This window comes from Vipera berus, assembly GCF_964194415.1.
Source record: "Vipera berus genome assembly, chromosome: 5".
Taxonomy (NCBI): Eukaryota; Metazoa; Chordata; class Lepidosauria; order Squamata; family Viperidae; genus Vipera; species Vipera berus.
The window spans coordinates 24,597,656-24,608,341 of record NC_138207.1 but is presented as its reverse complement, the minus strand read 5'-3'; the positions used below and the strand labels follow the sequence as shown (position 1 = coordinate 24,608,341).

The 10,686-nt window shown below is 40.3% G+C and overlaps 1 protein-coding gene across 1 annotated transcript in view; it reads left to right on the top strand.

Annotated features, from left to right (window-relative positions):
* Nucleotides 1–4,454: 4,454 nt before the first annotated feature.
* GMPS (guanine monophosphate synthase) overlaps nucleotides 4,455–10,686 on the top strand; it is a 47,843-nt gene continuing 41,611 nt past the window's right edge. Inside the window, exon 1 of the mRNA XM_081328636.1 lies at nucleotides 4,455–4,641. Coding sequence (XP_081184762.1) covers nucleotides 4,615–4,641 — 27 coding nt within the window. The 5' untranslated portion in view covers nucleotides 4,455–4,614. The remainder of the gene's footprint in view (nucleotides 4,642–10,686) is intronic.

The following is a 10,686-nucleotide window of genomic DNA, read 5'->3' as shown; positions in this document are numbered from 1 at the left end:
GGAAAACTTTGTCAATGAAAACTGAGTTACAGCCTCTCTGAATGATGTTCCAGTCTAGATATGAAAAGTTGGAATAAGGCATGTGCTACCCTGAGAAAATTCTGGAACAGGAAGGGCTTTTTCCAGATCATGGAATTCAGCCTTTATAGCAAATTGTAATTTTGGTGACTGCAGCTGAAAACATCTGTTTTTCCTTTCATAAACTCAGTGAACTGAAAAAGTAGAATTACTCAAAGAAACAATCACACAACCTTGAACTTCACTCTTGTTAATTTGCCAAGTTAATCAAAAGTGGATCAAATTTGTTAAACATTTGCTGAAGTCAAAGCTATTGAATGATTTTTACGTACTTTTGAATGGTTTTACATCAGCTGAAAATATGACTGTACAGATATATTCCTACAATAGTGAATATTGCAAAAGCTACACAATTACTGTACCTACAATTGATTTACAGTCATGGTCTATTGCAGGGGTCGGCAACCTTGGCTCTTTTATGACTTGTGGACTTCAACTCCCAGAATTCCTGAGCCAGCTATGCTGGCTCAGGAATTCTGGGAGTTGAAGTCCACGAATCATAAAAGTGCCAAGGTTGCCTACCCCTGGTCTATTGTGACAAGGAAGAGGAGAGATAGTTGTGAATATCTTCTGGGGCAGCCAATTCTTAAATTACAATGTCGCTTCCAGCCTGATTCCCAAATAGGAAAAACAGCTTTTTCTAAGGGAAGCTGCTAGAAAAAGAATTTGGAAAATGTGCTTCCAGCCTGATGTTCAACTGGCACATGGAACCAGTGAACTATGATTTACTTAACTGAACATCATAATAAATCTATCATCACTTTAACAAACATGCATTCAGAAAGTGGGAGCAATATTCCATTGATTGTCGAGTCTTGACTTTTAAGCTTATTCTAGCTTCATCCTTTATATCAATAATTTTTTTCTTTTATCTTTTTTGTTGCATTCAGCTAAAGGAAGGAATAGGCTTTAGGCACATGCTACTGCACCTGTACAAGTATATTAATTATTGGAAAACTTAGTAGATCTTGATCTCAGGTTCAGGTACTCCAGTAATGATGAACATATAAAATCTATTGTTTGTTCAGCAAAATGTGGAAGTTGAAAATGGGGATGAATTGTCACAAAAGTCAACTCTCAGACTGAACATGTAGAGAATTGTGAAAGAAGTGAATACAGTTTGGCTGTATTTGCAGACTGCGATGAACTTTGCCACACACCTACCTGTTGCATATGCAGATTGTTCCCTCCTGGAGGACATATTGTCCTGTTTACTTACCAAAGTGATCATCTAATAATTGAAAAAACACTTTCCATATTTGGCTGGAAAACTGAGACCATGTTGGGACAGTGGGAAGTTGTCTCTTCAATCTGCAGGCGGATGTTAAGGGTAATGTATAAATAGCTATGTTACTTTTGATGAACATGGCTATTTGATGTGAGGCACAGGGTAATCAGAGGAGCTGTTAGTGACTATGATGTATAAAGGAAACTTTGCTATCACCCTTATAAGAATACCTGAGGATCCATCAACCTAAAAAAATGCCATGGAATTATACTATCTGTTATGTACTGTACTGATACCATAAACTAGCTAAACTCATTTCAGCCTGTGTTAAACAAATCCTGGTGACATATCCAAATGTAGCATTTCTGTGAAGTTCATTAATCATTTCATCCTACACAATACCGCCCTTAGACATATGAAGTTACTTTTTGTTGTTTTTCTTCCCCAGAACAGAACATTTCAACCAGTGTCCTTCCTTGACACACCCCCCCCAAGATTCTGAAGTAGTACAATCCATTATGCCATATCAGATCTTTGCCACTTTACCTTTGAAAGCCACAGTCAAACGGTTGATCCTAAGGCACATCATCAGAGAGAAGGCCAGGTTGCCCTTATGCTAGTACCAAAAACATGGTTTCTTTTTTCTTATTTAAATGGATAGCATCTAAGGTAATAATATATTGTTTATAACATAAAACCAATGTTGTTTAATCAAGGAGGTGAAATGCTGCCTAGAATACCAAATATTAAATTTATTGGGTGAGATCCCAATTTTCATGTTTCCCATTTATGATCATAACAATGTTGATTTCAAATAATTTGAAGTTCTGTTGATCAGATTGACTAAGGATTAGTTCTTGAAACTCATGTAGAGACATCTATAGGATCCAAAACTTTTATCCAAACAGTAAAAGCAGAGTAATGCCGCTGTACCACAAGTGCTGCTCTTTTTGTAGGTATGTGTGATGTCACAACACTTAACTTACATCTCTTTCAAGATATGTCCAAATAAAGCCCAAAACATCCTCTGCTCTTCCACTGAAGGGAAGTCCAAAGATTGGAAAAACTGGAAAGATAATGGGTGACAACAAATTATGCTGGCAAGTCAAGAATAGGTAAAGGCCTTTGAGTTCAGCAATGGGGGTCTACAGTATTTCCTTTTGATGCAGGCAACCTATTTTATTTATTTTATGACATTTGGGAGCAGGTCACAGTGAAGTTCGCTCTTTCCGCCGCGATCTGAAGACTTGGCTATTCGAACTTGCCGGCCTGGACTGAGGGACTGGGATTTTAGATTTTAGATTTAAAATTTAAAATGTTAGAATGTGTTTTATTGTTCAGGACTACTTGTTTAATTTAATTTTTATATATTATGTGTTGTATATAGTGTTTTAATTGCCGTGTACACCGCCCCGAGTCCTTCGGGAGAGGGGCGGTATACAAATCCAAATAATAAATAAATAAATAATAATAAGTGAACCTTGCAATGAGATGGGTAGCAAATAAATGTAATATATTTTTTAATGTATTAAATGTATGTAATGGCATACTAGTGGGATGGAAATTCTGAAGTGGACATTTTTAAATACTATTTTCTGTTATGATTAGATACTGTTTTCTCTATGCTCAATAATTTACAAACCAGTTTTGTTTCCTGTTTTTAAAATAGCAAGCACTAGTCATGGTCTGTGAAGTTCCATAGCTTAGTTACAAATTTCAGAAGGGATTTGATCAGTTTCCTGAAACCAATTCAGTGACATTGACCAGTTCTGTAGCTAAGTCTCACTTTGGCCTATCCTACTGCTTGGCTGAAGGGGAAAAACTGTAATAAGAATTTTTGAGATGATCTCCGTAAATCAGAAGAAAGGAGTTTAAACTCATAACTGTTTCTTTTGCATTAGTTTCTATACTAGGACCAGCTTCCACTGTAAGGGAAACTTCCATCTTAAGAGAACAAAATAATTGAATTGGAGAGATAACACATCTGATCTTGACAAAAAGAGAGATGCGAGAAGATGGGGGATTATATTTTTCACAGGCATTCACCTCTCCTCATGGTTACGCAAGAAAAAGTACCCCGTGATTTAATTGAGTGCAGAATATTAAAGCCACTGGGAAAGATAAAAAGATTTCTTGTTGCAAGTCCCAGCCTCTTGACCAGGGGTCTTCAAACTTGGCATGGGTCCGGAATACCTCGGGGACCACCTGCTGCCGGCGTCAACTCCCCTCCGCCCTGTGCGTTCCCACAGAGAGGGCCTCCTCAGGGTGCCTCCAGTCAGAGAATGCCGGCTGGTGGCCCCCAGGGGGAGGGCCTTCTCTGTGGGCGCCCCGGCTTTGTGGAATCAACTGCCGGTGGAGCTCCGGATGTCACCGGATCTCCGCTCCTTCCGGCGCGGGTTAAAGACCCACCTGTTTGAACAAGCTGGCCTGGCCTGATGGGGAGTTAATTTGGGTTTTAAATATTTGTATATTTTACTGTTTTATCTTGGGCATTAATTTAATTCTATTTTAACTTTTGTAGTTTTGTATTTTTATCATATGCCCTGTTCACCGCCCTGAGTCCCTCGGGAGAAGGGCGGTATAAAAATTTAATAAAAACTAATAAACTAAACTTGTGGACTTCAACTCCCAGAATTCCTCAGCCAGCATGGCTGGCTGAGGAATTCTGGGAGTTGAAGTCCACAAGTCACAAAAGGGCCAAGTTTGAAGACCCCTGCTCTTGACAGTTCCAACCACGGGTACTCGTTAATTTTTTCAGGCCCGTTTTATTTATTCCCTTTTGGAAACGGGATAGGCCGATAGGGAGTTAGGAGAGCGCTGGATGTTGCTTCTTCACCCCGCGGCTGCTCCTTCCCAGATCCTCCTTGAAAGAACAAAACAAAATGTTTAATCTGCTCCTCCTCCTTTCGCCTTTCCCGCTGAAAAAGACTTCCAGGAAGCAGCGTTTTATGTATTCATTTCCCTCCTCCTCCTCTGGCGCCTCGGTCGGTCGTCAGTAGGCGGGCTAGGCGCGCGGCCGCTTGCCGTTCTCTCTCTCTGTCTCTCTCTCTCTCTCGCACGCCCGGTCGGCCCCGAAGAAGGCGGGTCGCGGGGACCCGGCTCCTCCTCGCGGGAGGCGCGTCTTCGCGGGGCGGGCGGCGGGATTAGCTCATCTCGGCGGCGGAGACAGAACCTCAGCGGCGTTAGCGGTTCTTCCGCGGGCAGCTTCGACTCTCGCCCTGCTGGGTTCGGCGCAGACGGAGGGGCGCGGAGAGCTCGCTCGTCCTTCTCGTCCCCCCCACGTCTGGCGTTTGTCTCCAGCCGGCTCTATGGCTCTGTGCAATGGAGAAGCCAAGGTCAGTGCCGCGCCGGCGGAAGGGACGGCAAGATGAGAGGGGAAGGCGGGCGAGAATGGGGAGGGGGGGGAAGGGGAGAGAGAGAGAGAGAGAGAAGCCAGCCTCGCAGCGAAGCGCGCCCTGCCTTCCCTGGCCTGCCACCTTCCTCCGGGAGCTTTGTGCGTGGGAGAAGAAGCGGGAGCCGGTGGCAAGGGCAGACCTGCCTCCCCCTCTCTCCCCCTCCCTCACGCCCCCCCCCGGGCTTCGTCTACAACAGAAGCAGGCTTTCCTTTCGCGCGTTCCCCCCCCTCCCTCATTCCCCATTCCCAGCGGCTGCATTTCCTTTTGGCTCTTGTCTCCCCCTTCCTCCTCGGCGGGAGGAGGCTTCATGCCGGGCACATGGGAAAGAGGGCGGAGGGATGAGGAAGGAGAGGCACGAAGAAGGGTGACTGGCACTTGCTCTCCCCACCCAAACCCCGGGCACCGGGGAGAAAGCGCCCCGGCCTCGAAGTCTGCCGCTGCTCGGCGGTAGTCCCTTCCCCTTCGGGCACATTTCCGCTGCTAGCGCGGTCCCCCTTGCCTCGAGGCTGCTCCCGGCACGCCTGGCAGCCTCGTGGCCCTTCTCCCCTTTTGCGCGGGGCTGGAGAGAAAGAGGAAAGGCGAGAGGGGGCGGCGGGGAGAGTTGAGGAAATGGGGCGATCGGTCTCACTTTCGTTGCTACTACCGTACTTCAATCCCCAACCGGGTGTTACGGGTTCCCCACCCCCCGCCCGCCTTTTTAGAGCCTTATTTTCCCTCTCAACTAAAGTTACAAGTTAGTTCATGCTCGTGTCCATAAACTAGCAAATTCTTTGCCCAAGAATGCTGTATGAAGTTCTCGGGGTTTTGGGGCAAATCAGAAAGAGCAGGGCGGGTATCAGTTTTCCTCCTCTTAAACTTTGTTTATTGAGGTTTGTTTATTGAGGTAATAAAGGGATCGCCTTGGACTCTCCCCATGCACACACGTACATTAAGTTTAAATGCATACTTGTCTCTGAAGCAATGTTTTTCAAGGTTCTCACCTTGAACAAGAAAATGTGTTGGGAATGGATATCTTTAGTGCCTCGGTGGCTTGTTTTGATGTAGCTTAATGATTGATGCAGTTTCCTAAAATAAGGTAAACTTAAAATGTGTTTGCTCAATGAAAAGAAAAACTTTTGAACAGTTGGATTTTAACAGTTACGGTATATCACAGACCTCTCTATCTCCCCAAACACTGCCATTTTCAGAGTTTCCAAAATCTGTTATGTCTGAGCACCTTTAGATCAAAGTCAAAAAAAAGTACCCTGTCTGCCAGCCAAATGCAGGTGTGTTTTGCAGAGATTCAGAACCACCTCATAAGAACTTCTTTATTAGAAAATAGCTGGGGTGGTGTAGCTAACATAATAACAGGAATGGCATAGTTAACTTGATTCAAAACTCTTGTGTTAATGAGATTTAATTTAGTCACAAAAGCACTAGAATGAATGAGGGTGGGTAAAATAGCAAGTTACATCTTTTTTATGCATCTTAAAATGAATTCTAAGACTCCTGGGGTGTATTTGGGCTGTATTTTTGAAGTCAAATATATTTTTCTGTCTCTTGATATAAATAATATTTGCAACTAGAATTAGATGTTTCCCTCTAAACCCTACCATTATAAATGTTCTTTTGCTACATACAGACTGCAGGTAGTTCTGTATTTACACTGGAAAAAGTGACTTATGACCGCTTTTCAGAGTTACAACCTTTGCATCATCCACAGGATCATGTGATCAAAATTCAGATGCTTGGCAACTGGTTCCTGTTTATGACCATTGCAATGTCCCAGGATCACATGATCACTTTTTACAGTCAATGGGGTACCCAGATTCACTTAACCAGATTAGTAACTTATCAACTGCAGTAATTCACTTAAGAATTGTGGCAAGAAAGGTCATAAAATGGGGTAAAACTCACTTATCAAATGTCTCACTTAATAGAAATTTTGGGCTCAATTTTGATCGTAAGTCGAGGACTACCTGTATTGGATTTTAAATTGTAACTGGGAATATGGCTATGTCAAAAAGAGTCATTCTGCTAGTGTTAAGAGCAATGTCTCTTTGAAAATTTCTTATGGAGCTGACAACATAAATGTTTTATATGTATATTCTTGGCTCTTTATGGAAAACAAATGTGATGTAAGAATTTCAGATGATGACAAGAATATTTCTCAAACCACAACATTGGTATTGAGAGCCACTGTAGGAAGAAGACACTTGCCTTACTTGGTGTCCCCTACTCCTTTCAAATACCTTATTTATTTAAGCACCTTGCCAGTATTATAGGGTTCTGTATTCACCACAGAATTCCACTTTATTCTTAGATGGTCATTTTGCAAATAGAAAAGGGAAGCTTTGTAGTAGTTTAGCTTCTCTGATCTTAAATGTGCATCTTAAATAATGAAAAGTTTTTGTGTCTACAGAAACAGACACCTTTTTGGTAGTATTATTTATTTATTTATTATGGGACTTATATGCCGCCCTATCTCCCAGAGGACTCAGGGCGGCTAACAACAATAAAAACCAACAGTACAAAAGTTTAAAAAAAAGGCAATTGCTTTGTTCTCTTACCACTTTCCAGGAGTCTTTTTTTCAAAGACACTTTCCCAAGTACTGTATTTTTCAATATCATTCTAGTATATAAGTTTGTGGAGGATGGTAAAACAAACAAATGAAAATAAGATACATTTTCTTTGCTTTCTTTGATTCCATGCAGGTAACACACATAGTAAAAAAAAATATGAAGCTAATTCTGAGTAGTTCAGTTCTTAATAAGTTGCTTTTATTGACCTGTTTTATTGAAGAATTCCTACATTCTTCTAGGTATACTCCCTACATCTATTATAACGGAGCTTTGAATTACTCACTTTTGGTACATATCTTGAGGTTAGGCCTGGTTCTATCCTTTACTCTTTTTGAGGGGGGAGTAGTGTCTTTCCTGTTTTTTGCAGAAAGTTTTTCTAGACCACAAAGTTATTTTTTAGTTTAGGTACACATTAGGTTACTTGTATTCTGATCTTTAGGAAACTTAGATGGTCCTGAGTAAATGCATTATTTACTACATTTATTCCATAAATTTCAGATCAACTCTCTGTGGTGTAACCAAACAATAATGTACAGTATAATCAAAAATAAAATATCAGAGTAGCAGTTTAATATTCAGAGGATAAAAACCATGCTTCTGACCCACAATTGTAGCTAATATTGTTAGATTTTAAATGCCCTGTGGAACAGATCCATCTCCAAGCCCTTCCTGAAGGAAAGAATCATTATATGGATTTAATAAATAAAGGTTTGAGAATAGATACTTCCTAAACTCTGGAAAGGAAGCTTTACTGTAAAGTGAGGACCACCATGGAAAAATGCTGGCTCTAAACCCTCAACTGTTTCATCTCACCCTGTAAGTTGAGGCAACCCTAATTATCCCCATCTGATGGAGTGAGTGTATTGGTTTTATCCGGAAAAGTCAGTCTGAAGGTATTTTCAAGTCAGGCCTTGTAAGGCTTTAAAAGTTAAAAGCAGCACCCTTTTCTAGTTTACCAGATGTAGATTAATTTAGCATCCATAACACTGCTGTTATATGCTTGTAGTGGCTATTACTTGTCAGCTTGTGAACTGTTTCACTATGCACCAATTTTCAAAGGCAGCCCCATATAAAGATCATTGCAGTGGTCCATTCTGATACAGCAGTGACAAGAGCATTGAAATTAAGTGCCTTGAGTACTTAACTCTGTATAGAAATGCAAGTTTCCTTTCTCCAACTTTCTGAAAATATGAATACATTCTAATATTTTAAATGCATTTGCAAGTTGCATACATCTGGTGTGATAGTGATAACCCACAACCTAACAAAACAACAGAAGGGACCTTGGAGGTCTGCTATCCATGACCCTGAGATTTAAGAGTCTCATGCTCATTAAGGGTCCCAGTCTCAGGCTGGTATTTTCTAAACATTTCACAGTAAAAAAGAAATGTTCTCTAACCCATTTGATTTACTTAAGTTAGTAAGAATGTAAGATGGTTTGTCATCTTCACCCATTCATAGTTCTCAGTGAAAGAGTCACTGAAAATATTAAGCTAAAATATGGTCTGTCTGAACTCAAATATTGTCATTGGTAAATCAAAGTTTGTGGCTTAGTTTGTGGATTCTACCTACTTGTGATTTATTCAAAAATTAAGTTCTAAAGTCATATGGTGAGTGGTCTGATTATCTAAGGCTTTTTGGCTTGCTGTGGTAATGGTTTAGTTTTCTCCAAAATGTCAACTTTTTTCTTCTCTTATAGCCAAGGACTAGAACCACACATTAAGTCAGAAGCAAAAAAAACCGTGATTTAGTGCAATTTCTGAACCCAGCCAATTGTAACTTACTCTCCAAACAAGTGGAAGAGTTGAATGTTTAGTTGATGTATGCATATAGATGAAAACTACTACTAGTTGCCCCCCCCCTTTTTTTGGTTAGGGAAGTTCAATTATCCTTGACCAGTTGTTGCCTATGGGGATTTGTTATCAGATTCTTTGAGGGAAGGATTTCAGCTTCCTTATGTTGATTAAGGTGTTATTCACATATCTTCCTTTGATGATAAAGTACTTACATGTGACTTTCTCTGTCACTTCTATGTTCTAAGTATTTGTTACAAAGCAGCCCTTATCAAGTAGAAGGCTTGACAACTGACAGCTTTCCTGGTGTGATAATGCACGGTTGTCATCATGTAGCAGAATGTATATGAAACACTCAATACTGATGAGATGAAATAGTCTTGTGGACTTACTCTGTGAAGTGGGAATGTAGGAGATATTGGTATTCTTCAGTCCATGTTCTGATGTGTACCATAGGTGTCTGGTATAAGCCATGGTGTATCTCATGTCATCACTTGCCCTTTATGGATGCCCCTGGTATATGCTCTTAAGTTTTTAAGGGAGAAAGCATAGGGGGAAAACAGAACACTGGACTGAACAGGAATGATCATATAGTTTCTTAAGGCATACGGAGCACACTTCTGTTATTGCCAGGGATCTGCTTGCCTAGCTCATCCATTCTGAATTCCACACTGTAGACATTTCTGAGCATATTGTAGTAGGAGGATGACAGTTCTCTGGCTGACATTTAAAAAAAAGTTCTATATCTACTGGGGCACTCTACTTCATGACTTCTATACTCAGAGACATTGTCCCCACTGCTGCTGAAATGACATTTAAATTCACTTGAAACATCTACTTTTCAGTAAATAGAGTAGGAAGGTAAACCAGCAATGGAAACATTGCAAAGTCAAGGCAGTTTCAGCTCTAGTATGTGTTGGTTAGTTTGTTTGCTATCTTTCCACTACTTGCTTTGAATGTCTGGCTCACATCTGTTCTTTCTTAGTGCAGCTGTGTGTCAGCAGCATTTGCTAAACCAGTCCTATGTTCTGAGAATTTTGGCACCAAAGCAAAGAATTTAGACTTGCATAAGACAAGGCCATATAACCCCTTTATTTACTTACTCACTTACTTATTTATTCTATAAATAAATAAATATTTCCTATATAGTTCTATATAAATATATTTCCTTTATAGTTCTTTAAGCCTGTTAACAAAGTTATATAAGTCATTATATATGACTTAAACATTCTTTCATGTAATTAGTTTATTTGGTTGATCAGTCATGGAAAACATCAGATTTGTCACGAATGAAATGATTTCTTTCAGTGCAGACTCTTGTGATTTAAATTAAGCACACAAGCTATCTACTTTGATAGCTTGAAAGTAGATAAAAAGGACTTCTTTTAATTTTATTTCTTTCTTGACTACCATAAGGATCTTTAATGAATCAAGTTCTCTGATTCAAAATGCCAATGTATTCCTAGCTTCTTAATAATTTCCCCTTTTATCTAATTTTGGATGCATCTGAGATTGTTCATTATAGAATTCTATTATAGTTCTCTATGGATGCATTTAAGATGAAACACCCAGAAGCCAAATCAAGGCAACTTACCATAACATAAGTAAAATGACTAATAACAGAGTCAAA